The following is a 27,515-nucleotide window of genomic DNA, read 5'->3' as shown; positions in this document are numbered from 1 at the left end:
GTCGATACAAAGAATATCAACCAAACACCAGCATTATTGAAATATTTTTATTTTTTAAGAATAAAACACTGTATAATAACAATAACTCCGACTGATTTATTGATATCAGTTCATACACAAAAAATATATTTTTTGCAACTTGTTGGCGTGCTTCTGTTCTCAGGTGAAAACGCTTTGCCACTTGGAGGCGCTCTTTGACACTCTTCCGGCTCAACTTGTCTTTAGACTGGGACTGCATGGAGATGAGAAAAATCACAAATTGAAAAGGAAAAACATGGAGCTGTCGTCACGTTTGCAACACATTATCATCAAATTCAGCAGTTTGCAATTATCATGCATAGACTCATTAGTCTCATGTACTGGACTGTCTCAGAAAATTAGAATATTGTGATAAAGTTCTTTTTCTGTAATGCAATTAAAAAAACAAAAATGTCATACATTCTGGATTCATTACACATCAACTGAACTATTTCAAGCCTTTTATTATTTGAGTATTGCTGATTTTGGCTTACAGTTGAAAAAAACTCAAAAATCCTATCTCAAAATATTAGAATACTTCCTCAGACCAAGTAAAAAAATAATTTTATAACAGCAAAACTAAATCAAACATTTGAAAATGTCCATTGATGCACTCAGTACTTGGTTGGGAATCCTTTTGCACGGATTACTGCATCAATCCGGCGTGGCATGGAGGCAATCAGCCTGTGGCATTGCTGAGGTGTTATTAATGCCCAGGATGCTTCGATAGCGGCCTTCAGCTCATTTGCATTTGTAGGTCTGGTGTCTTTCATCTTCTTCTTAACTATACCCCACAAATTCTAGATGGGGTTCAGGTCAGGGGAATTAGCAGGCCAATCAAGGACAGTGATGCCATGGTCAGTGCACCAGTTACTGGTGGTTTTGGCACTGTGGGCAGGTGCCAGATCATGCTGGAAAATGAAATCCTCATCTCCATAGAGCTTTTCAGCAGATGGAAGCATGTAGTGCTCTAAAATCTCTTGGTACACAGTTGCATTTACTCTGGACTTGATGAAACACAGTGGACCAACACCAGCAGCTGACATGGCTCCCCAAACCATTGCTGACTGTGGGAACTTCACACTGGATTTCAAGCAACTTGGATTTTGCTCCTCTCCAGCCTTTCTCCAGACTCTGGCGCCTTGACTTCCAAATGAAATGCAAAACTTGCTTTCGTTTGAAAAGAGGACTTTGGACCACTCTGCAACTGTCCAGTGCTTCTTCTCCATAGCCCAAGTCAGACGCTTCTTCCGTTGTCTTGAGTTCAGAAGTGGCTTGACCATGGGAATACGGCTATTGTAGCCCATTTCCCGGACACGTCTGTGAACTGTGGCTTTTGATACCTGGACTCCAGCTTCAGCCCACTGTCTTTGAAGCTCCCCCAAATTCTGGAAGCGGCTCTTCTTCACAATTTTGTTAAGGCTGCGGTCATCTCTCTTGGTTGTGCAGCGTTTCGGCCACATTTTTCCCTTCCAACAGACTTTTTGTGGATATGCTTTGAAACTGCACTCTGTCAACAGCCTGCTCTTTGAGAAATTTCTTTTTGTGTCTTACCCTCCTGATGGAGGGTATCAATGATGGTCCTCTGGACAGCAGTCAGATCAGCAGTCTTCCCCATACTTGTGATCTAGTTTACTGAACCAAGCTGAGTGTTTTTAAGGCTCAGGAAACCCTCGCAAGGTGTTTCGAGTTAATTAGATGATTCAGGTGATTAGTTGAATAGCCTACTTGTATACTTTTTCATGATATTCTAATATTTTGAGATAGGATTTTTGAGTTTTCTTAAGCTGTAAGCCAAATTCAGCAATATTCAAATAATAAAAGGCTTGAAATAGTTCAGTTGATGTGTAATGAATTCAGAATGTATGACATTTTTGTTTTTTTAATTGCATTACAGAAAATAAAGAACTTTATCACAATATTCTAATTTTCTGAGACAGTCCAGTATATGTGTTAACATTAGTAGACACTCAAAATAAGGATAGAAGACATGAATGGATTTTGAACTTGCCAGCAGAACCAGGGAAGGAGCCTCAGATAAGAGAATTCCACTCCGTCCTAAACCCTTCCCCTTATTCCCCTCTTTATACAAAATATTCAGGGTAACTAAAAACAGACCATCCCTAGGGGTGTGGATATCAAAGAACAACCACATGATTGGCCAATAGTGACAACGACGTAATCTTCAAAATGATGAATAACTGCGCAAATTTAGTCAAAATGTTTTGTAATGTATTTGTCCAATTTTAAAAACACAATCAACGTAACAATGAGCGATGTAATGCAAGTTTTTTTCATTAGCCTTTGTTTTAACAGACCTAGTATAATATGTAAATTTTTCATTCATTGTATTTTTCATAATCTATTCAAACATTTTAAAACAAACAACCAGTTGCACGCCACTGACTGATTTCAGAAAAGTGGATTAACACATTTATATTCATACCCATCCCTAATTAACATTAAATGTGCACATCAGTTTTCAATGCCGAGGCGATTACCAACATGCAGATTTGGAGTCAATCCATTTGACCTTGATCACACTGGCATTCTCTGCTTATTGCTTAAAGAAGAACAAGCTTATCTCGCCAAAATCCTCATTCATTGACTTGTTTAGTTGACATGTTTCACAGGTACAAAAATTTGTGAATTTCCCTTCGGGGATGAATAAAGTATCTATCTATCTATCTATCTAAAAAAGACTGAAGTCTGAAGTCACAAAGATCACTTCTAATGCTTAATCGAGTGCTATAAAATGCTTTGATAGCAAAGTTAAAGGGACAATGTGCGATATTTGACTACTAGCTATCACTGTGTAGTGTAACTGAAAATGACAGCTACAAAACACGAGGAGGAATACAAAGGACAGAGACTCGAATTGACCAAACTGCACATTTTTCCATCAGTTTTTTGGTCCAGCCTTTTGTGAAGAAAGACTAAAGGAAAAGGGGAAGATGAGAAAAAAAGGGTAGAAAAAAGTAAAAAATTACAAAGAAATAAAAACAAGTGAAAAAGATAAAAAAGGAAGAAAAATTGAAAGGAAGAAAAAGGGGAAAATTGGAAATGAGAAAGACAAAAAAGGGGAAAAGAAAAATAAGGGAAAAGGGGAAAAAAGAAAATGAGACTAATGAAGAAAACAATAGTAAAAGGAAAAAAAGAAAAGATGAAAAAAAGGAAAAAGAAAGAAAAACATTAAGGAAAAAGGGTCAAAAGGTAAAAATAAGGGGAAAAATATAGACGAAATGGGAAAATAAAAATAAAAACAGGCTTTAGGGTAAATGCACATTTATATAATAGTACTGTATTTTCCGCACTATAAGGCGCACCTAAAAGCCTTTATTTTTTTCAAAAACTGACCGTGCGCCTTATATATGGATCAATATTAAGTCGCAAGGTCTCGCAACAAAGGCAAGCAGCCGCCGACTAGATTTTTCCTTGTAGGCGATGTGGTCCGCGGTGTATGCTGAGATACATATGCCGGCGTTGCATTTCCCAGCCAATGTGTCAATCATCATTTGAATCGATCACTATTGGCTAAAGTTATTCGGAGGTAAAGGGGACGGATCCTTTTTATCATTTACAGGCTCGCATAGGCTAAAGGGGCAAAACAAAGCCTGCAATTGGCCGAAAAAGATGAATGTGAATAGCAAGTTTGGTTGTCTAAGGCATAGAGCAAACATGTTTTACCATTCTGTATTTGTAAATATTTTACTCTCCTGGATTTACTACACTCACGGATATAAGAGGACCATGGTTGCACATTATTATTGAACGCAACGACTTCGCTGAACTACTCCGGCTATATATTTTCCCAGTATCTAGCTTCAGAGTGATCTCGATGTTTCTGAGATGGGTCTTTTTTTAAATTAAACTCAATTCCAAGTGTTTATTGTCATATGCACAGTAAAGTTGCGAGCGAAAAAGAAAATAGAAACTAAGGAATGGTTGGCATTTCTTGAATCCCAAGACTTTAACCTTCCGAATGATATTTGGAACGATGGATTTGAGTGACATCGTACGGACACCGCATCCGCACGTGTTCTCGACACGTATTTGCGTCTTTGCAAGCTTTGGGAATGTTAAGGGGGTAATAAGTTTGACTGAACTATCTGACTGTTTTGTCGACGTTCTCATTGTAGCGCCTTATAATCCGGTGCGCCTTATGTATGGAAGATATAGGACCAAAAACTATTTTTTGGGGGTGCGCCCTATAACCCGGTGCGCCCTATAGTGCGGAAAATACGGTATATGCATTTTTGCCTATTCTCGTTTTTGACCACTATGAGGCACCAAATAATACACACTGTCCCTTTAATGTGCTATACATTTCAATCATTTAGTCAAGTCGAGAAATCAAACCATATTACCTTTCCTCAATACCAGTCAAGAATGTAATACATAATCGAATACCTTCTTAGCGAAATTGTTTCGTCGATGAATACGCTAAATACGCAATCACTTTGGCAGGTATCAATAAAAAAGAGTTTATTACAAGTCGTTCAGAATTTTTTTTGCTACTGTAATCCTTTAAAAGATCATTGCCAACTATGCTGTATTGCTGAATTACGAATCTGAACACTTGAACACTAACATGAAATGTCATGTTAGGTTTTGAAAACATGCAAAATGCTAAAAAGTCTAAAACCTTGAAGCCAGAAGATACCTTGTCTTGTTACAGGGTTTGGATGGAGGGGACGTGTTTAGACTGGATTGTGAGAGGGCAACAGTTATAAAAAGCATTAAAAGGGTGGACATTTTATACCATCACTGGAAGCATTCCAATACGTTTGAAAAGTAAGGTGAATGAAGTTTAGGGTTTTTAAGCTCTGTAACATCATTTGGGTGGTGATGTGATTACCAGTATAAAGTATTGTCCATGGCAGTATGAGTAAACTGCCACATTCGGCCCATCAGGCTTTTAAATCTGGACGGCCAAATCTTGAAAATGTAATAATTATATGTTTATATTATTTTTTCAGGAGTGCGATCAATATTCAAAATGTGTTTATTTGGTGCTGTTTTTTTCCCCAGTGTCCCAAACGTTCAAATAGCTGGTTACATTTTGTTGACTTGTTATTTTTTAATCAGGTTTTTATTTTGTCTTTAAGATATTTATCCAAATGAAAATGAAAAAACAACGTTTTAGCTGGCTGTATTCCTTTTGGAGTTTTTCAAAGTTAATCAATAAGTTTAATTCAAAGTGCTTCAAAACCATTTTTATTGAATCTATCAAGATCTATCTATATGTTGATGTAAAATATAAAACATACATGTACAAGTCTGCATGTGTGTTTACTGTTATTTATAAATGCTTCTTTGTCGCTGATATTCTTGGAAGATTTATCTCATTTTTTGGTCATTTTTTATCATTATTTTTTGCTTGAATGGAATGTTTACAAAAAAAGATTAAAACTTGAGATACCTCTTTTTGAAATAGCAGCAACAAAATGAAAAATATTGGATACCCCACGTTATCTTTTTCTCTATGTATTGAGGTATTATATTGCAGACTGTATTGGTAGATACAAAAAGATTACACGATCATTTTTCCACCCTTCTGCCAATTTTTGTAACCCAATTCCGCCTGTGATTTAAAAAGTGTGCCTACCCCTTTTCTATTGTATTATTCTATTCTATTTAAACTATTTACAAAAATGTATCAAAAAATGTAAATGATCAAAAACAGCATTTCCCAAAGGTTTTTGTTAAAAAAAAAAAACTTCCCTATCCCCAATAAACAATACTGTACCAGAAAGTGAGTCAGAACGTACCCTCGAGATATGTGCGTGCTACAAACTTGAGGACCTCATCAATGAGAATGACTGGGAAGGAAAGCTTCAAAACCACAATCCACTGCTCCACAGTCAAGTGGGTGAGCTTGAAGATCATCTATAGAAGGCACAAACAGCCTTTTTAATACGCTCAAATAGCACTGCAATTCAAAATCTCACATCATCATCCTTCAATAACTGTTTACGCTGTAAAAGTAAGGACACAGGAGGAGGCGGAAGTTTGTCCCTTTTAAGACTAGATAGATGAGAAGAGTAAGAGAATGAAAGGTCAGACTCACGGGCAGGGGGTCGACATAGATGATCATAAAGTGAAGTGACATGGAGAGGGTCATGGCGGCCACCAGCCAGACATTGCTCCAAGGGGGCATGCGCACTAGGGACTGGTTCTCAGACAAACTTGTAGCAGAAAGAGTATATCATGTTTGGATTTTGAGTGTACTGTTCAAAGAACAATTTGGTGTAGTCAATGTTTGAATTGCCCAACCTATTTAGAGCGTTGCACATTTCAATTGTCACCAACACTGAAAGAGCCATGGTCATTGGAGGAGATGCTTCAAAGACATGGCAGTGAATTCCAGCAAAGTCCTCATTGTCGTCACTGCACTGCATGAAATGGGACTGAAGGCAGAGAAAACATTTTATTACCGTATTTTCCGCACTATAGAGCGCACCGGGTTATAGGGCGCACCCCCAAAAAATAGTTTTTGGTCCTATATCTTCCATAGATAAGGCGCACCGGATTATAAGGCGCTACAATGGGAACGTCGACAAAACAGTCAGATAGTTCAGTCAAACTTATTACCCCCTTAACATTCCCAAAGCTTGCAAAGACGCAAATACGTGTCGAGAACACGTGCGGATGCGGTGTCCGTACGATGTCACTCAAATGCATCATTTCAAATATCATTCGGAAGGTTAAAGTCTCGGGATTCAAGAAATGCCAACCATTCCTTAGTTTCTATTTTCTTTTTCGCTCGCAACTTTACTGTGCATATGAAAATAAACTCTTGGAATTGAGTTCAATTCACTCAACTCATCACAGCAACATCAAGATCGTTCTAAAACAAGATACCGGGAAAATATAAAGCCGCATAGCTGAATTTCCCTTCGGGGATGAACAAAGTATCTATCTATCTATCTATCTATCTATCTATCTATCTATCTATCTATCTATCTATCTATCTATCTATCTATCTATCTATCTATCTATCTATCTATCTATCTATCTATCTATCTATCTATCTATCTATCTATCTATCTATCTATCTAGCTCTCATGTTCAATAATGATACGCAATCATGGTCTTCTTACAACCGTGAGTGTAGTAAATCCAGGAGAGTCAAATATTTACAAATACAGACTAATGAAACATGTTTCTTTATGGCGTAGTTTAGCAAGCTTGCTATTCAGTCATCTTTTTCGGCCAATTGCAGGGTTTGTTTCGGCCCTCTAACCTATCCAAGGCTCCGAATAACTTCAGCCAATAGCGATCGATTTAACGGATGATTGACACATCTTTTTCGGCCAATTGCAGGGTTTGTTTTGGCCCTCTAGCCAATCCGAGGCTCCGAATAACTTCAGCCAATAGCGATCGATTTAACGGATGATTGACACATCTTTTTCGGCCAATTGCAGGGTTTGTTTCGGCCCTCTAGCCTATCCGAGGCTCCGAAAAACTTTAGCTAATAGCGATCGATTCAAATGATGATTGACACATTGGTTAGCCAATGAAACGCCGGTATATAAATCCCAGCATACACCACGGACTACTCCACGTTCGGGGGAAAATCGAGTCGGCGGCTGTTGCGTAAGTTGCGAGACCTTGCGATTTAATATTGAGCCATATATAAGGCGCACTGTATTATAAGGCGCATGGTCAGCTTTTGAAAAAAATTAAGACTTTTAGGTGCGCCTTATAGTGCGGAAAATACAGTATTTTCATTCACTGTTCTGAAGTATTTGTTTGTTTTAAAGTATTTCGCTCATCAAGTACTCACCAGTTGATGGAAGGTGACCAATGGGCCATCCTCGCTATACAGAAACCACCAAGCGGCTGCAGCAACGGTTGCAGCACCAACATAACCTGAAAAACATTTGACGTGTTGAAGAAAATATGGAAATCAAAATCCTTTGGTAGTGACACAAGGACGCGAGTAGCCATCGTATTAAGATTAAACCCACTATCTTTAGGTTGAGAGATGACCACTTCCTCACCATAAGTTTGGATGAACTAGAGCATGTTTTTTAACTGGACATCAATATGTTTAATGGGGTACTAATCCTTGAATCTGAATCGGCCTAAGAAGTAACAAGGCTGAGATGTACCTCCAATGGCCAGATATCTGAAAAACAGCCAGCCAGAGATCAGTGGTTCTTTGGGTGATCGAGGAGCTTTGCCCATGATGTCCAGATCTGGAGGGTTGAAGCCCAAAGCAGTTGCAGGAAGCCCGTCAGTCACAAGGTTGACCCATAGCAGCTGAACTGGGATCAAAGCCTCCGGCAGGCCTAAGGCCGCAGTCAGAAAGATACTGCAGAAAGAAGGGAAAGAGTTCATCTTGGTTAATTCTTTATTTTATCAATAGTATCAATGCTGGCTATATTCCGCAAAGCCCCCTTTCCAGAGAAAACATGTTTGTTTACTGTTTCACCTACCAGACAACCTCGCCTACGTTGGAAGAAATGAGGTAGCGGATGAACTGCTTCATGTTGTTGTAGATAGCTCTGCCCTCTTCAACAGCAGATACAATGGAAGAAAAGTTGTCATCAGCCAGTACCATCTCAGAGGCTGACTTGGCAACTGCAGTGCCAGAGCCCATGGCTATGCCAATCTCCGCCTTCTTCAAGGCAGGGGCATCGTTCACTCCGTCACCGGTCTGCGTTGATCAATGATAAAGAGGACCTCAGTGGAAAGTTGCCTGAATGGACCATTTGGGTTGTTCACTCGCTGTCAAAATTCAGAACATTTCCTCACCATGGCGGTGATCTCATCAAAGCTTTGGAGGAACTCAACAATTTTCGATTTATGGGATGGTTCCACCCTGGCAAAGCAACAAGCCTTACGGACTGCGCCCTTCTGGTCATAAGAAGACAGGTCATCAAACTCACGACCGGTGTAGGCCTTGCCGGTGACGTCCTCATCCTCAGAGAAGATGCCAATTCGGCGACAAATTGCCACTGCTGTGCCCTTGTTGTCACCTTGAGATAGAAAGACAGAACCATGTTTTTTTATCCCCTCAAGGTTTCAAGCGCGAGCTTGAGGACGACTGACCTGTGATCATGATGACACGAATGCCAGCAGCTTTGCACAGCTCGATGGAGCTCATAACTTCCTTACGCGGAGGGTCAAGCATACCAACACAGCCCACAAAGGTCAAGTCAGTCTGGTGACGAAACGAAAGTTTATTTCGGGAGGTGCTCGCTTTGAAATTTGACCAACTTTGGTAGATAGTCTCCAGTTTTAGGTCAATATATATATATATATATATATATATATATATATATATATATATATATATATATATATATATATATACTGGACTGTCTCAGAAAATTAGAATATTGTGATAAAGTTCTTCATTTTCTGTAATGCAATTAAAAAAACAAAAATGTCATACATTCTGGATTCATTACACATCAACTGAACTATTTCAAGCCTTTTATTATTTTAATATTGCTGAATTTGGCTTACAGCTTAAGAAAACTCAAAAATCCTATCTCAAAATATTAGAATATCATGAAAAAGTATACAAGTAGGCTATTCAACTAATCACCTGAATCATCTTATTAACTCGAAACACCTTGCGAGGGTTTTCTGAGCCTTAAAAACACTCAGCTTGGTTCAGTAAACTAAATCACAAGTATGGGGAAGACTGCTGTCCATAGGACCATCATTGATACCCTCCATCAGGAGGGTAAGACACAAAAGGAAAATTCTCAAAGAGCAGGCTGTTCACAGAGTGCAGTTTCAAAGCATATCCACAAAAAGTCTGTTGGAAGGGAAAAATGTGGCCGGAAACGCTGCACAACCAAGAGAGATGACCGCAGCCTTAACAAAATTGTGACGAAGAGCCGCTTCCAGAATTTGGGGGAGCTTCAAAGACAGTGGGCTGAAGCTGGAGTCCAGGTATCAAAAGCCACAGTTCACAGACATGTCCGGGAAATGGGCTACAATAGCCGTATTCCCATGGTCAAGCCACTTCTGAACTCAAGACAACGGAAGAAGCGTCTGACTTGGGCTATGGAGAAGAAGCACTGGACAGTTGCAGAGTGGTCCAAAGTCCTCTTTTCAGACCAAAGCAAGTTTTGAATTTCATTTGGGAGTCAAGGCGCCAGAGTCTGGAGAAAGGCTGGAGAGGAGCAAAATCCAAGTTGCTTGAAATCCAGTGTGAAGTTCCCACAGTCAGCAATGGTTTGGGGAGCAATGTCAGCTGCTGGTGTTGGTCCACTGTGTTTCATCAAGTCCAGAGTAAATGCAACTGTGTACCAAGAGATTTTAGAGCACTACATGCTTCCATCTGCTGAAAAGCTCTATGGAGATGAGGATTTCATTTTCCAGCATGATCTGGCACCTGCCCACAGTGCCAAAACCACCAGTAACTGGTGCACTGACCATGGCATCACTGTCCTTGATTGGCCTGCTAATTCCCCTGACCTGAACCCCATCGAGAATTTGTGGGGTATAGTTAAGAAGAAGATGAAAGACACCAGACCTACAAATGCAAATGAGCTGAAGGCCGCTATCGAAGCATCCTGGGCATTAATAACACCTCAGCAATGCCACAGGCTGATTGCCTCCATGCCACGCCGGATTGATGCAGTAATCCGTGCAAAAGGATTCCCAACCAAGTACTGAGTGCATCAATGGACATTTTCAAATGTTTGATTTAGTTTTGCTGTTATAAAATTATTTTTTTACTTGGTCTGAGGAAGTATTCTAATATTTTGAGATAGGATTTTTGAGTTTTTTTTCAGCTGTAAGCCAAAATCAGCAATATTCAAATAACAAAAGGCTTGAAATAGTTCAGTTGATGTGTAATGAATCCAGAATGTATGACATTTTTGTTTTTTTAATTGCATTACAGAAAATAAAGAACTTTATCACAATATTCTCATTTTCTGAGACAGTCCAGTATATATATATATATATATATATATATATAGACGAGTTGTAATTTTTCCATCGACATTTTACCTCAAAGACAACCACAACAAACATAACTTCTTCACATTGTTTAAAAGTCGTTTATGTGAGTAAAGCTACTATGATAAAGACAAATTGTGTACCTAAAAATATGTTTAGCCTTAAACAAGATTGTACCAGGAGCAATCACTCACCTCGTATTCTGCAAACCTGGCGGAGTCTTCCAGGTTCATATCCTCCCTCCCTAGTGGAGAGTCACAGGTAGCCAGTGCCAAACAACGGAGGGTGTCTCGCCCTGTGCCCCACTCTTTAATCACTGCCATAATGTGATCTTTGACCGGCCCAGTCAAGGGGAGGCGATTGGTGCCCACGCGAACGTAGGAACAACGCTCAATCACACCCTCAGGAGCGCCCTGGTAAGACATTCAAAACGTAACAGTATTTATTTGTGTTGTTTTAGAAGTGACTGCATATTGAACTTGCTAAAGTTCTGTTCCAACTGAGTTTTTTTTTTTCAGAACAGAACTTTTATCATTATAATGTGTGTTTGAGGCTCACTTTGACAAACATCTTGTTTCCTACAGGGGCTCTTCCAGACTTTGCTGGAGAGCAGTAGACTGACATGGACTTTCTGTCTCTGGAGAACTCCAGGGTGAACTCCTTCTTCATGAGCTGCTTGATTACCTACAAGAGGAAAGAAGAGTATGAAAAGTCATTGATTCAATGCAGCCTTAAGGATTTCTGTGTACTTACACTGCAGCACGCATTGGCTCGTTCCACCCTGGATAGGCTGCGCACTTCCGTGTTGAATACGTTCATTTTCTCCACCAAACAGCAGAGAGCTGTTTCAGTGGCCTCACCCACTTTTTCATAGATTCCCTTTGACTGTGAACGAGAAAGATGATTTCTAAATCATTTGATTTGTAAAGCCCGCAGTTGACGCCTCTTTAACTCTTGACCAACCTCGTTGTAGTCAAGTGAGGAATCGTTGCAAAGAGCACAAATGGTGGCCAGCTCAACCAGTCCATCATACTGGCCACATTTTACACTCATACCCCTCCTTGTCCTAAAGAAATTAAACACATTTCTTTTTGTACTGTCCTGGAAATCTTCATCACGTCTTACAGTTTTTGCATTCGCTTACACTTCTCCCTCAGGGGTATACTTTGAACCAGAGATGTCAAATTGGCCAAGAGTGACGTTGTCACCATCCACTTTATCAATAATGAACATCTGTGAGGGATTAAGATTTGCTCTAACATTACAGAAATACATATTTGTATGGGAAATAGATGTTTCAGCCTACCTTGGTCACACACATCTGGTTGGTGGTGAGGGTACCCGTTTTGTCAGAGCAGATGACTGAAGTGCACCCCAGGGTTTCCACAGATGGCAGGCTTCTGACAATGGCATTCTTCTTGGCCATACGTCGCGTTCCCAGAGCCAAACAAGTGGTGATGACGGCAGGCAGACCTGGGAATAAAAAAATAAACTATTATATTGTGGTACATGGGTGTTAAATTTAGTTATAAGGTCACAAGTTATTTTCCTGGATAGGGGCACACAGTACAATTCATATTGAAGCACCTCCCTTATGTTCAATTTCAAACACAAAAAAGTAGTGAGCTAACCAAAACTGTGTCACATCCTTCCTGTAAAAGTCGGGACCGTATTTAGCATTAGTAAGTCACCAGTTAAAGCATTGTATGTCCACAATGCTTAAGTTGAATTTTAGATATGATAATCTCCACGGCAGGCGAACGGAATTTTGGGGTCTTACCTTCAGGGATGGCAGCCACAGCTAAAGCCACAGCGATCTTGAAATAGTAGATTGCACCACGGAACCATGAGCCACCATGGACTGGGTCATTGAAGTGACCAATGTTGATAATCCACACAGCCACACAGATGAGGGAGATGACCTGGTGAAGCCAGATGAATGCACCAAAGATCAGCCATTTTAAACATTCCTTGGCCATTGTTATTTTGGTGCTCTTTCACCTTTGAGAGCTGCTCCCCGAACTCATCAAGCTTCTGCTGCAGAGGGGTCTTCTCCTGCTCAGTGGCAGCCATCTGATCACGAATCTTCCCAATTTCCGTGGAGACGCCAGTTGCCACTGCGATGCCAGTGGCTTTTCCGGCAGCAATGTTGGTACCCTAAACAAGGGTTTTGTACTTATTCGAGGTGAACTAATGAAAGTTTGATGATTAATCATTCCTCCTCTACTCTAACAGCATCATCATTTTTAGTCCATCATTCTTCCAAGCTGAACCATAGAAGATTGGAGTTTTCACAAGGTTGGAGAGTTGCGAAGCAGATACTCACAGAGAACAGCATGTTCTTCTTGTCTTGGTTGACTGCTCGAAGGTCTGGGACTGCATCAGTGTGCTTGATCACACTTACTGACTCACCTGGTAGACAAATATGAACAAAGCGTCAATGTGATCTCTTTCTAAAGTGTGTTCTAAGAATGACAATTCCTACCAGTGAGAATTGACTGGTCCACACGTAGAGTGGTGGACTTGATGGAGATAATCCTGATGTCTGCTGGTACTTTGTCACCAACTACCAATGCACATTAATGTTCATAAACACGAAGTTAGTAAAACCTTTTGATGGAAGTTTTAGGTGGTAGGTTTATTTGGTGTGCTGTTCACAGAGATGGGTAGTGAGGAGTTACATATACTTCGTTACATTTGCTTAAGTGAGTTTTAGGAATTTTTGTTTATCTAAAAGTATTTTCAAATCACTATGCTTTTTACTTTCACAAGAGTAGATGTGTGAAGAAGAAACTACATTGTTATTCTGCTACATTAGGCTACATTGAACCCGTTACTTAAACCCCCTTCACGTAGGTACGCGTCAGGCTGATTCGCCGAAGGAGCATTTATTTTGTCAGAGACATCCGTCACGATTGTTTTATTTATATTTGACCAGCGACCCAAACAATCACCTGGTGGCACTTGTGAGAGCAGGGTTAGAAACGTTTTTGGTTTTTGTTTTGATACTGTATGCGCAGTACAAGAGTCCCACAGAAAGCGCTAGTCTTCCTCTTCAAGTGATACTCCTATGAAAAATGCCAAGATCACAGCCGTTGCTGCCCCAGGGCGGGTAACACAAACAACACTTAACAAGCTGGTGCTGAATTTTGTGTGTGGGGCTAACCAACCGTTTTTGTACTCGAGGCACCATCTTCAAAGGCTTCGAAACGTTGCAACCTCAACAAGTCATGAAAAGAAAAACATTGAGCACAAGAATACAGTACTTGAATTTACCTTAATTATTATATTCTATTTTTAAATTAGTCGATTTTTCACCAAATGCTTTTTTACCTTATTCAAGTAATTTTTTTTTTTTCACTTCGCCCTTTAGTCATACTATTCTGAAGTAACATTACTTTTACTTGAGTACAATTTTGGCTAATCTACCCACTTCTGTCTGCTAATTAGAAGAATTTGGTTGTCATTTAAGGATATTAACATACTTACCAGAGACCTCCACCACGTCACCAGGCACAATCTCTCTGGCCTTGATTCTCTGCACACTCTTCCTGTCTGCCCGATAGACCTTACCCATCTCCGGCTCATATTCTTTAAGAGCTTCAATGGCGCTCTCGGCATTGCGCTCCTATAGAAAGAAAAATATACCACCATCATATTCCTTAGAATCCTCGCTTTATTTAACAAGCTCTTACGTGGAATTGTTGTACCGGAAAACAGACTAAATTTTACGTACTTGTGATTTCTTTGAATGACGAATGTAGTACATTTCCTAAATATAACCTAAAACAATTCATTTTTTTCATGAGTTAGCTAGATAGCTGTTATGACAGACATGAATTTTAAAAAAAATGGATCCTGCCATTTGTTAGCATAACGTGAGGAAGGTGGTTAGAGCAAGCTATTTTAAATTACAATTTTTAAAAAAGTTGTATGAGTTAGCCACTTGTGTTCGCCGGTTACGTTTGATCATTGTCATCAAGACTGATACCACATATTGATACATCCATCCATCTATCCATTGTCTGCACCACTTATCCTCAGTAGGGTCGCGGGGGTGCTGGAGCCCATCCCAGCTATCTTCGGGCAGTGGGCAAGGGAAACCCTGAACTGGTTGCGAGTCAGTCACAGGGAACACAGAGACGGACAACTCGCTCATTCACATCTAGGGACAATTTGGAGCGGCCAATTAACCTGACATGCATGTTTTTGGAATGTGGGAGGACACCGGAGTGCCCGGAGGAAAACCACGCCAGCACGGGATGAACATGCAAACTCCACACAGGAGGTTCGATCTCATGACCTCAGAACTGTGCCGCACACGCGCAAACCACTGCGCCGCCTTGCTGTCCATTATGATACATTTGTACATAATATGACTGATAACAAAAATGGACGCATGTTTTTAAAGAAAATGGTTAAAGCCAACTAAATCTTTTTCTTAATATGAAATTAACCTAAGGGTAATATGCCTTTAGTTTCAGGTGCTTGCTTTTTAAATGGCCACTAGTATGCAACCGATAATGGTATCAGCTACCATGACAAGAACCTTTAAAAAAGGCAGGTGTCGATAATGATACCTGGTATCAATATTCGCCTATCCCTTTTTTATAATACATTAAAATTGAAACAAGTACATAACAAGTACACACATCTTACTTTGCTTTGCTTTAGTCCGAGAAAGCAGAAAACTGCTTTCATTTGCTTCCTGCGATTAATAATTTCCCTTTTCCTTTTTCAGCCTCTCTTTTCTAGGCACTACGCTACAATTAGTAGAAATAGACTTATCGCCAAACAGACCCAGGCTACAAGAAAGGGTTATTTTTCTTGGGCAATCGACAATTCCGAGCAATTTTGTTAATCTAACAATGCAATTCAATTTGTGGACATAAATGACTGATTACGTATTGTAATGCTTTGCCTTTCACTCGTATACTTACAAATCAGATCAACTATAACTCTTAAAAAAATGTACCAGACATATTTCTGAGAGGAGAAGTTTTTCAGTCCCAAATGTGGTATATTTGTTCCCACAGCTTATTTGTGAGATAGATGCTTTGGGCAAAATCAAATTCATTATCCAAGAGGAATTATATCAACAAACTATTTAAATTGTGCCACAGTTTTGCAGTTAAATTGATAAGTTAATATTTTGATATTTGTTTGGAATTGTTTTTATTCTGTTGCTTACAGTAAAGATTGTGGTTCTGTCTTTACACCCGCAAAGAATATCACTTAGAATATCAGGGTCTTTCATTATTCTCCAAATATTGCTCACTCTTGTTTGTTATTTTGACTATTATGCACTTTTTTCATCATTGCCCATTATAGGCCAATCACGTTGCTGTTCTTTGATTACCACACCCTTTAGGGCTGATCTGCATTTTGAAACCTATGAGATTTAACAAAAAGAAAGGGCTTGGGGGAAGACCTTTAGAACAATCCTCTCCTGATCTCTTTGTAAGCTCAAAATTCATGGATGTCTTGTTTCTTGATTTTGATTTTTTAGTAAACTACCTTTCATAAATGGTAAACTACTTCAGCTTTCTTTCTTCCTTGACAACCTGGTCATTTGGAAAATGAGTTTTGTTTTTAGTTGCGCTGTCATTGAATACAAACAAGAGCTCCTCTTATTGACTTGAAGTGTAAATCCATGTCATCTCCATTCCCATACCACTCATGTGTGAATCCCTATGCATAGTTTCCAAGTGACTGCCAGTAGCGTTCGCTTCCACTTTTCCGTCAAACATGGATGGTAATCCGATCACTCTTCTGTAGGTATTTTTGCATATGTAGTATAGTGTCTTCAAGGCAGGTCGGACTCTCGCTCTCGCTTTGCACCCCTGCAAGATCGGCTTAACGTGTCTTTGCTGATGTCATGGCGCTCATTTTGGCTTGACGTATACTTTAAGCCCTCGGCACGGATCAGGAAGGTGCACTCTGCAAAGGACAAAAGGCCCGCGACCTGAACACGCCGCTCTTATAATTTATTATGTGCGACCGGTTCTAAGAATACGAGTCTATTTAGGTGAGTGTAAAAGACGGCCTTGGGGGGGGGTATGTGTCCTTGAAACTGCGATTGTCCCCTTGCGTTCTTCAGAGAGCTGCTGACCTGCCAAACGCCAACCACTGCATTGGCGATGAGGATGAGGAGAATGACAAAAGGCTCAACGAAGGCTGTGACTGTCTCCTCGCCTTCCTCGAACCAAGCCAGAACCTAAAGGAGAGAGAAAAAGAGAGCGTAACAGGGAGAGAGAGAGAAAACGTTACATTTTCCTTGATTATATAATTATTTTAGTGTTGAATAAATATATCATTTATGAACTTCACTACCCAAGGTCCATTTAAGCAAACACTTGTAGATAATGCTGCAATGAACAAGTACTATACTTTTTCATACAGTTGTTTTATAACAACCAGTACAGTAACATATAAAATACTCAATTTCAATGCATAAAATGTTTTTGAAGCTTTTGTCGACAGCCTTATGGAAGGATTTACATGTTTTTCTTACTTCAGGGTTCTTCATACATTTTGAGATGCATTGAATATCTATAACTTATTATGATAATTCATATTAAATCACGAACAAAAAATTTGTGTATAAAAATAAAAATAAATAGTAATCTGCTGGAGACTCAAGATATGAAACAGCATGTTTGGCAGGAGCTGGATTACCGACGTGACGTATGCCGTGTCTCAGGCAGTGCGCATATTGAACATTTGTGGAATCGTTCACATATTCCACATACTTTTGAATGTCTCATTAATATTTGGCTTATGGTCGTCAACAGTATTACCTATTACTTTTTAATACTTTCATTTGCCTAAATCATGTACATTCAGTGATATTTACACCCCAAAAAATAAAACATTCTGTATATTCCGACAAATTACATCCGTAAAGACCAGCATTGCATATAGATAAAGGAAAAACTTGCCTGTTAAACACAATGAAAAACTACTAACACAGATTTATGTAACAGTGAATGTCAAATCTGCATAAACTACTACAAATTATTGTTATTCCTAACTCGCGTCCGGACTTCTTCGTAACTTCACTTGAGTCAACGTTTTTGGAAACTTTCCACAAAATTTTAACACTAAGTTTGTATTTTTATACACATATTCGTACATCATGTTCTGCAGCCTGGTGCATTATAATAGTAGCTAGTTTGTGTAAAATTAGCCTGAACAATGAGCATTAAACACTTGATGGGATGCATCAATACAAATACCAGGTATTGGTATCAAAAAGATACCAGACTTTTAAGTTTATACTATTTTTGATACTGGACACCTTTCGAGGAGATTGCATAGGATGCCAGTTTGTTATTGTGACTATCATACTTTTCTGTTGTTCTTTGTTTTAAATGTTATGCGCTGCTTACATCATTGTCACCATCACCCAATAATGTTGCTGGTCCACACCATTTAGGGTGGATCTGATTTTGTAACTAAAGAGATTCAATAAAAAAAAGGTCTCTGGGAGGATCTTTTAGAACAGTTTGGAATTTCTTATCTGAGGGTTTGGTTCTCTCCTGTTCTCTTTTCAAGTTCATATTCATTGATGCCTTCTCTCCTTATTTTGAGTGTCTACTGTAGTATAAATTTATCAGAGACCATATGTTAAGGAATTATACTCATGACGGCCATCCATACTGGTTTTGTCCACTGCACTTCTGGCCGAACAATCAAAAACTAAAGGTCATTTCTTCTAGACAGCTGATTTTTTCAAATTATTCTATAACTTTGTTTTCAAATAAACCTGTTTTTTTTTGTTTTTTTTTTATGTTTTTGTATTTATTTAGTCAAATAAGACAAAAAATGTTTAGTGTCTGTAGTCTGGATAGCCATTTGAGACTTTTTTTGAAAGGGCTGGACCAATAAACATGACTTGTCTAAGATAAGAAAATAATACTTAAAACTAGGGGGGAAATACTCTTTTTTTTAAATTCACATAAAAAAGTTTTTAACAGTTTTCCCCCACAAAAGAATAATTGAAAAAAATGTTTTGCATAATTATTAAAAAAAACTAGATAAATTAAAGGAAGATAGAAAAAAAAAATAGAAAATATTTTTTTCAATAAAAGAGCCAAATCAAACCACAGTCATGATTTGCAACTCAATGTTAAATGGAAACTTGATGCAAAATGTCTTTGACGATGAATAGTTTTATTCAGTATTATTGAGAATGTATTGTGATATAAAAATGTATATTTTTCTACCTACGGTTGTGGGATTTTGCCACCTCCATCTGTTTGTGTTATTCTTCAGGCAACTACCAATCATGGCTCAGCTTCTGAAAATATGGTCTGCATTTATATAGTCAATGAAGACCTCCCAAAGCGCTTTACAATGTGCTACACACTTTTCCCTTGTACAAACACTAACTAACCGATAGCAGTGTCAGCCATGCAAGGCAACTACCTGCTATCGAGGGCATTAGGGATTCAGTGTCTTGCCCAAGGACATTTCGACATATAACACTGAGGAGCCAGGACTCGAACCCGAGACATTTTGATCCTAATACGAGTGCTCTACCTCTACCAGACCCAAGAGTGCTGTGAGGGTCTGTTAGGAAAGTTTTGCATCTCCTATAGGAGTTTCACTTCACACCTAGAGCAGAACTTTGCCCGAGTCCCGATGGGGGCGGGGACACTGTGTCCGAGTTCAACATGTTCTTGCCTTCATTGTTGAGGCAGCTGATCGGAGCTGTGTCCGTAAGGTAGTCGGTGCCTGCTGTCGCGGCAACCTTCAGACCCGTTGGTTGTCACAGGCGGTAGGGGATGCCATCAAGCTTAGGAAGGCGTCTTATCGGGCCCTCCTGTCCTGTGGGACTCTGGAAGCAGCTGGCAGGTATCGTCTTGCCAAGTGTAAAGCGGCTTCGGCAGTTGTCGAGGCAAAAACTTGGGCATGGTAGGAGTTTGGCAAGGCCATGGGAGGCGACTTCCAAACAGCCTCAAGGAAATTCTGGTCCACCATAAGCTGCTCCTTCGCAGTGAGAGGAGCAAGTTGAGGTGGCTAGGACATCTGATAAGGATGACTCCGTGACACCTCCCTCGGGAGGAGTTGCCGGCATATCCTGCAACCCAGGGCACCCTTGAGAGACTACATCTGTACGATCGCCTGGAAACCCCCGGGATCCTGTCGGATGAGCTGGATGAAGTAGTTAAGGAAAGGGAGGTCTGGGCTTCCCTGCTGAGGCTGTTGCCCCTGCAACCTGACCTCAGATAAGCTAAATAAAAAAGATTGATGGATGGATATTAGGTTTGTGATTCTATCAATTTGTGTGTTGAATCGTCTTCACTACATGACAACTCCACTGTGTGACAGCTCCATGTTCCTTTCATGGGGACATTGACATAGATTAGTTGCAGACCATTGAAGCATAGTCCCAGTCATAAAAAACGTCCTCACACCAATCTTTGGAAGTATCTAAATGGTTGTATCGGGTTGGTCTATTGACACCCTTTGCAAAAGTCGATATTGTCATGTAGCATCATCTTGTTTATATTCACCTAAAGACAAAAGAGCTCCAAAAATTTCCCAACCTGTCAGCACATTGCAGCGGCTGGACATTCCTGCGTTTATGACTAGGGCAGCCGTGTATTCCCAGTATTTACTGTACTCTCTTTTAGAAACCGTACATAACTCCCAATCTACAGCTCCTGTTTGTCATCGTAACAAACAATGGTGTTGTGCAACCCAAACGCTGCCTTCAGCCCCGTTCTGGTTCTCAAACTTCTTTTCGACCTTGGTCCGAGGATACAGTTTCCCTTTCTGGCTTGAGTATTTCTTAAAATAAAGCTCCAGCCATGCGTACGTCTGTGCACACTTTCGCTTCCTCGCACGCTTGCATACACACCGGCACTATCAGGCCTTCTAAGGCCATCATGACAGCTGTGTAGGCCGGCCAGAGGGCAGAGATGAGAGATTAAGACAATGTGTTGGGCCTCTCTCCGCTAAACTGTTTTGGAGAGAGCAACAGAGGCTGCACAAGGGCTTCTTCTGCACAAGTTATAATGTAGCTAGTAATCTGCAGCAGTGCTCGGTAACAACCGGTACACGGACTGGCACTATACACACATTTTTTCTCACTCCCAAGAAAAACCTCAAAGTTCTCAAAGTTTTACGCTACTTTAGTGTCATAATCACTCGATAGCCAGTGGAAAAAGGGCCACCTCTAATACCCCTTTTTAACTCATTCACTGCCATTTATGTTTTTGAATGTCTTGGCGATTGATGACTTATTGCCGAAAGCGTTTTTAGCACTCAACGGCAGCGTATGTCATTCATTATGCTGTATTCCAGAAAAAACAAAAACAAATAAAATGCCGTTTTCAGGTCAGGAAGCTCCCATAAAACATATTGTTGTGATAGGGGTTGACTTCCTCTTTAAATTATATTCCTGAAATATGTTTAGGTAGTTCTATCAAATTAAACAACCTCGCTTAAATTCCTGAGAAATGTAACAGTTCGCATTAGACAGGAAACCCAACTCACGAAAGAGATGCAGGCGGCCAGAAGTAAGATTCGGACTAGCAGGTCCTCAAATTGTTCCACTACCAACTCCCAGATACTCTTTCCTGGAAGAAATGCAGAAGTTAGCAATTATGTGCAGATTTCTGTGAAATTGAACTGAAAACGTAATAACTTAGAAACGTGTGTGGCAAGCTTGTGTGAATGTGCATATCGATTCTCAATAACAAAATAAAAATGTTAAAATAGTCAAAATGTTTGACTTGGCTTTTATCAGATTAATTGTAGGTTTGGTCTTGGCATTGGTGTGGACACAGCACACATTTTAAGAATGATCACAAAATATCGGTGGGGACAAAACTAGGATTGTTGATACTGGTGGGGATCGGTGTTGGGTGTATAGCTGAAAAAAGTCATTAGTTACCCTTACTAATGACTTTCATTAAGTATTTTTGGTATCCGACAGAATATTGAATCTAAAAGTAGGGCGCTACTCTGAAAGTCACTAGTTACAAATTACCGTATATACTCACATTGAAGCTGACCAACTAAAACTGCTTAAAAATAGCCACATAATAAAATAAATACAATATAACGTGTACACCAACCTGTAGAAGTGGTGAAGTCTTCACATATTTTTGTGTAATCTTGAAAGCTTGAAAGGAAACGCTTAGCTGAGACACTCCCTGTCCACTTTGGCTATGGGCTTTTAACCCGTTGACAATTTCCTCCTCCAATGCTCAGCACTGTCTTGGATGTTTTCTTTTTTCCAAGGATGGTGTATTGCAAAAATTATTTTACGGATATAAAGACCAAAATTCAAAACACGTTTATCGTAAATTATGAGCTTACTTTTGCCCCATGTCAGATTGTCTTTCTTGTGTAAGCGACGCCTACTCCCCTCATGCTGTCAACCATTTGCTACTGCTGACACACAACCAAAAAGTCAAATTAAGCTGAAACCCTGATTTCAGAATTTAATTTTATAGTTGAAAACACTGCTTAGATGCGAGTAAATATGATAGGAAGAATATGAGTAGGGAAAATTCTTGTGCTCTGCGCTTTGAGACGGTGACACTGAAACTGTACTAATTTGTACTTTGTAAATATAAACAATTCAACTCATCTTTGAAGATGTGAGTAACAGTGTGGTGGTGGCAGAGTAAGTAAGGTTCATTAATCTGTTCTAAGCGATCAGGTAATTAGATAGATAGATAGATAGATAGATAGATAGATAGATAGATAGATAGATAGATAGATAGATAGATAGATAGATAGATAGATAGATAGATAGATAGATAGATAGATAGATAGATAGATAGATAGATAGATAGATAGATAGATAGATAGATAGATACTTTATTCATCCCCGAAGGGAAATTCACTTTTCACTAGATGAACTTCGTAAATTGTTTTTGACAAGTAGCTGAGTTACGCAACATGTTGTAAAGACATTTGAGTTTGAGTTATCAATAGCGCGTTTCGGTACTCGTTACAGAGAAAAGTAATCTTGTTCCAGGAACGCTCTACTTTGTAACGCGTTACTCTGAACACTGGTCAAAACATGTCCCCTTTGTCCATACCAAAACCCCAAAATATTGTATTTCGAATTTAATGCATATTAGTGAACAATCTTAACAACGCATGACGCATTTGGAGGATGCAGTGTGATGAAAATGCAAGTCTCCACACAATGGCAGGTGTTAAAAGAGCGAGTGTAGCTTATCAGAAATCATGCTGCAGAAGCGTTGGAGAGCTCAAGTGGAATGACGGCAAGCAAGACTCACCCTCCTCTGCAGGCAATTCTGTGAGGTGAGGAAGAAGAGATTGTCAGGGCTCACAACGCCACATCAAACATTTGGCCCCTTCATATATCTGCTGCACTAAATAAGACAAGTCTCCACTTTACATCACTTATGTAAATGTGATTGGCTAAACCAATATTTTCTCAGAGACAGATGTTAAGATACAGTGCCTACAGGATTTCTTTGGCCTCCAGGTAGATTTCTGAGCCTATCGATAGACAAAGCTTGATAAATACATTATATATATATATATATATATATATATATATATATATATATATATATATATATATATATACCGTATTTTCCGCACTATATGGCGCACCATGTTATAAGGCGCACCTTCAATGAATGATATATTTTAAAACTTATGCCATACATAAGACGCACCCCATTATAAGGCGCTATAAGTGCATGCTGGTTTAAGATCAGGTAATTGTGCAATTTTGTAATTGTAATCCTGTGCAGTCCTTCGAGACATTTTTGGGATTAAGGGCTATTTACGGTAAATAAATGTGACGACTTGACTACAGTAGAGAATGTAGTTACTTTATGCAACCTCTAGATGTTGCCACGCTCAAGGGAATGTCAACAAAATATTCAAAAAGGTCAAACTTTATTAACAAACAAGCTTTCCACAACTCCATTCACTCCCAAAATAAATAAACAGCCGTTTTATTATTTTCTCTGAGGTAAAGCATTTTCGTGACACATCTTTGACATCTTTGAACAACATCGACATATCATTTTATTTTTTGTCCATTTAGTCAACACGCAAAGAAAAAAACGTCTGATACTGTTATTTTAAATGAAACGTTAGTGCAATCGCAATAAAGTGACACTCGTAATGTGCAAAAACAACGAGTGCAAAGCAATAACATAATAACTGTAAAATGTAAAACGTAAACACACAAAAGAAAAACAAAGATCACTCTATAAGCTCCTCATCGACGAATCCCTCGAATTCTTCTTCTGCTGTGTTCGAATTGACCATATCTCAGTGAATGGGCCATCCAACACGTCCGGTGTTTTTGTGCCAGCGCTGTTGCCTTCATACGTATAGTTATCGTACTGACACTTCTGCTTGCCGCTCTTTGTTGAACAACCCACTGTTCAAGTGTCTCCTCTAACTCTGGCCATCTTGCTTTATTGCCACGGAAACTTTGTTGAGTTTTCCTTACTTGGCGGAGCTTATCTTCATCCTTTCTCCACTTCCGTACCATCGATTCATTTAAGTTTAACTCTCTCGCTGCCGCTCTATTGCCGTGTTGTGCTGCGTGACTGATCGCTTTGAGTTTAAACTCGGCGTTGTACGCGTGTCTCTTAACAGGAGCCATTTTCTTATACAAATGCACGTATGAAAGAGAATCTCGCTCTCTCTCTCTCGCTCTCTCTCTCTCTCAAACGTGACATTCTGAATAATTCTGCGTTTGTTTAAGGTAAATTGTGCTTTACATCTTCACCAGTCATAACCCTGGATTCAGACAAATACTGTATTTGTTGAATATGAATTAAGCAGTTTAATGGGGTAGCCATTTTGCCACTTAGTAAACAAATACAACACGAGCCCCGGCAACTACCAATCGTTTAATATTTCCCAGTATGCACAGCGCGAAAAATGGAGTCGGCGGCTGTTTCTCGTAGTTGCGAGACCTTGCGAATTTAATATTGAGCCATATATAAGGCGCACTGTGTTATAAGGCGCATGGTCAGCTTTTGAAAAAAAACAAGACTTTTAGGTGCGCCTTATAGTGCGGAAAATACGGTATATATATATATATATATATATATATATATATATATATATATATATATATATATATATATATATATATATATATATATATGTATCCATCCATCCATCCATTGTCTTCCGCTTATCCGAGGTCGGGTCGCGGGGGCAGCAGCGTTTAAAGGGAAGCCCAGACGTCCCTATCCCCAGCCACCTCCTCCAGCTCATCCGACGGTACCCCGAGGCGTTCCCAAGCCAGCCGAGAGACATAGTCTCTCCAACGTGTCCTGGGCCGCCCCCGGGGCCTCCTGCCGGTGGGACATGCCCGGAACACCTCCCGAGGGAGGCGTCCAGGAGGCATCCTTATTAGATGCCCGAGCCACCTCAACTGGCTCCTCTCAACGCGGAGGAGCAGTGGCTCTACACCGAGTCCCTCCCGGATGACTGAGCTTCTCACCTTATCTCTAAGGGAGAACCCAGCCACAGTGTATAATGCAAACTTGTGTAGAATGTGCACAATTCTAAATATTTCTCATATTTTTTGATGAGAAATCAGTATAAAATTTTGTTTCACTTATTCTCATTGTAGGTCACAAATCACAAATGACGTGTTGAAAACGATCCCAAAGAGATTTTGAACCTGGAAAAGAAAGTCCCGATTCTCTACCACTAGACCACTGCTCAAATATAGATAGATAGATAGATAGATAGATAGATAGATAGATAGATAGATAGATAGATAGATAGATAGATAGATAGATAGATAGATAGATAGATAGATAGATAGATAGATAGATAGATAGATAGATAGATAGATAGATAGATAGATAGAGATAGATGGATACTTTATTCATCCGTAGGGAAATTCACGAATGTGGTAGAGAACTTGTTCTGGGTACAAAAAAGTGAGCATTAAATATGACTTAATTCAGTAAAAATATATGCTTTTAGGTGTTTATTTTTGCCAAAGTTATTTTCATAACGAAGTGAGTTCAGTTCTGTTCATTGGCACCATATTGCACTAAATATCTCAAATTTGTTCTCAAAACAAGGCAAAACATTAAAAAAAATCAACTTGAATGACTCATCATGCTCATGAGAGAGAGAGAGAGAAAGAGAGAGAGAGAGAGAGAGAGAGAGAGAGAGAGAGAGAGAGAGAGAGAGAGAGAGAGAGAGAGAGAGAGAGAGAGAGATGTATCTTGGACAAAATCTAGACATTGCTCTTAATATTGCCTGCTTACAATTATTGACAGTACTAGGTGTGACAGTCAAATGGACAAGGGGCCAAATAAGAAAATGGCCATGAACCGAGTGCCAGACTGAGTGAATGTTAAACATTTCAAGTTTACCTAAGCGAACCTACTAGAAAGTTGACCAATATATTACAATATTATAAGATAAAAATCTTTCAGGGCATTTTAGGCAAATTCATTTAATATAAGAATACCCCTCACAGAAAAATGAAATGAAAAAATCCATCAGTTGCCGAGAGTTGCAATTTTAGCAAAAGTGGGCTAACTTTAGAGAAAAAAAAAATAATTGTGATCATTTTCTCAACTTAAATATTCTAAAATTGTAATTGGAGTTTAATGCAATAGAGTAAAGACCGTAGAAAAGCTTCTCATAGGCCACAAGTAGCCTGCTGGCCTTGACTTTGACACTTGTAATTTACAGTGTAAACGAATTTTAACAGACACTATTTTGATAAGTATGGACGTGTTAATAATAGTTTGAATCGACGAGAAACATGAAATAAGCCATTCATCCATCCATGGTCTGCCCTCACCGTTGTATCCGTACTTGTCCAGGTTCTTTTTGAACTGCTCAGGCGACAGGCCCCTGTCCTCGGTGACGCCAAAATAGGCCAGAACCTCTTGGGGCTCTTTGGCATGCGCGTTCTCCATCCCTGGATCAAGCGGAGAGGCTTTCGAGACACAAGGACACGTTCACATCAGCTCATCTGATGCAACAAGTGCAAAGCCGGATGAAAATTGACCCACCTCTTCCTTGAATTGGGATTCAGGAGGAAAAAGTGGCAGCCCCCCTTTTTGCGTTCACACTGACTTAATCCCTCGCGCTCTCGAGCTCTCTCTGGACTGACAGAAAGTGTGACTTGGAAAACTGTTCTCAAAAGTTTTATACGTGTGAAAAAAGTTCCCCCCGGTTGGTGCCTGCTCACCATACTCTTGCTCTCTGATTGGCGGCGAGTGTGGTGTGGGCGGTGTAAGAGGGCAACACCTGCTGTGGGGTGGGGGGTCCATTGGGCCAGCAAACTGGAAATAAGATGTGTCAAAGCAGGAGGGGTGACACTTTGTGAATGAGAGCTAGGGGACACTGATGGGCACGTGGAATGACTTTGTGCGCGCCCATGCACATGTTAACACTCATTCACTCAAATGGGGATTATTGCAATCCAGTTGTGGGCCGTCTGGGCCTGCAAGGACTTCTCCGCTGACCTAGAAATATCCAAATAATGTGATGGTAATTCATGTCCATGAATACTTACTAAATAATACCAAATTGACTGTCAGCTTGCTTTAATGGCT

At 39.7% G+C, this 27,515-nt stretch overlaps 1 protein-coding gene across 2 annotated transcripts; it reads right to left on the bottom strand.

Annotated features, from left to right (window-relative positions):
• Positions 1-31: 31 nt before the first annotated feature.
• atp2a1 (ATPase sarcoplasmic/endoplasmic reticulum Ca2+ transporting 1) lies at positions 32-27,076 on the bottom strand. 2 transcript variants are annotated; one of them, XM_088320587.1, is made up of 26 exons: positions 26,970-27,076; positions 26,756-26,893; positions 23,220-23,237; positions 21,457-21,539; positions 17,063-17,167; positions 14,440-14,578; positions 13,436-13,516; positions 13,277-13,362; positions 12,952-13,107; positions 12,731-12,872; positions 12,257-12,423; positions 12,095-12,183; positions 11,914-12,016; positions 11,704-11,835; positions 11,509-11,634; positions 11,145-11,363; positions 9,079-9,190; positions 8,782-9,005; positions 8,463-8,683; positions 8,136-8,338; positions 7,808-7,893; positions 6,295-6,428; positions 6,089-6,206; positions 5,790-5,907; positions 4,682-4,723; positions 32-232 (listed from the first exon to the last, which is right to left on the bottom strand). In XM_088320587.1, exons 2-25 carry the CDS (start codon positions 26,871-26,873, stop codon positions 4,719-4,721), a joined length of 2,985 nt encoding a protein of 994 aa, XP_088176713.1. In that variant the 5' UTR covers positions 26,874-26,893; positions 26,970-27,076; the 3' UTR covers positions 32-232; positions 4,682-4,718. The 2 variants fall into 2 exon arrangements, with proteins under 2 accessions (XP_088176713.1, XP_088176636.1); XM_088320510.1 differs by lacking the exon at positions 4,682-4,723.
• Between the last annotated feature and the right edge of the window lie 439 nt (positions 27,077-27,515).

This window comes from Urocampus carinirostris, chromosome 1 (genome assembly GCF_059441175.1).
Source record: "Urocampus carinirostris isolate Australia breed hairy pipefish chromosome 1, RoL_Ucar_1.0, whole genome shotgun sequence".
Taxonomy (NCBI): Eukaryota; Metazoa; Chordata; class Actinopteri; order Syngnathiformes; family Syngnathidae; genus Urocampus; species Urocampus carinirostris.
This window is presented reverse-complemented; position numbering and strand designations above follow the sequence as displayed.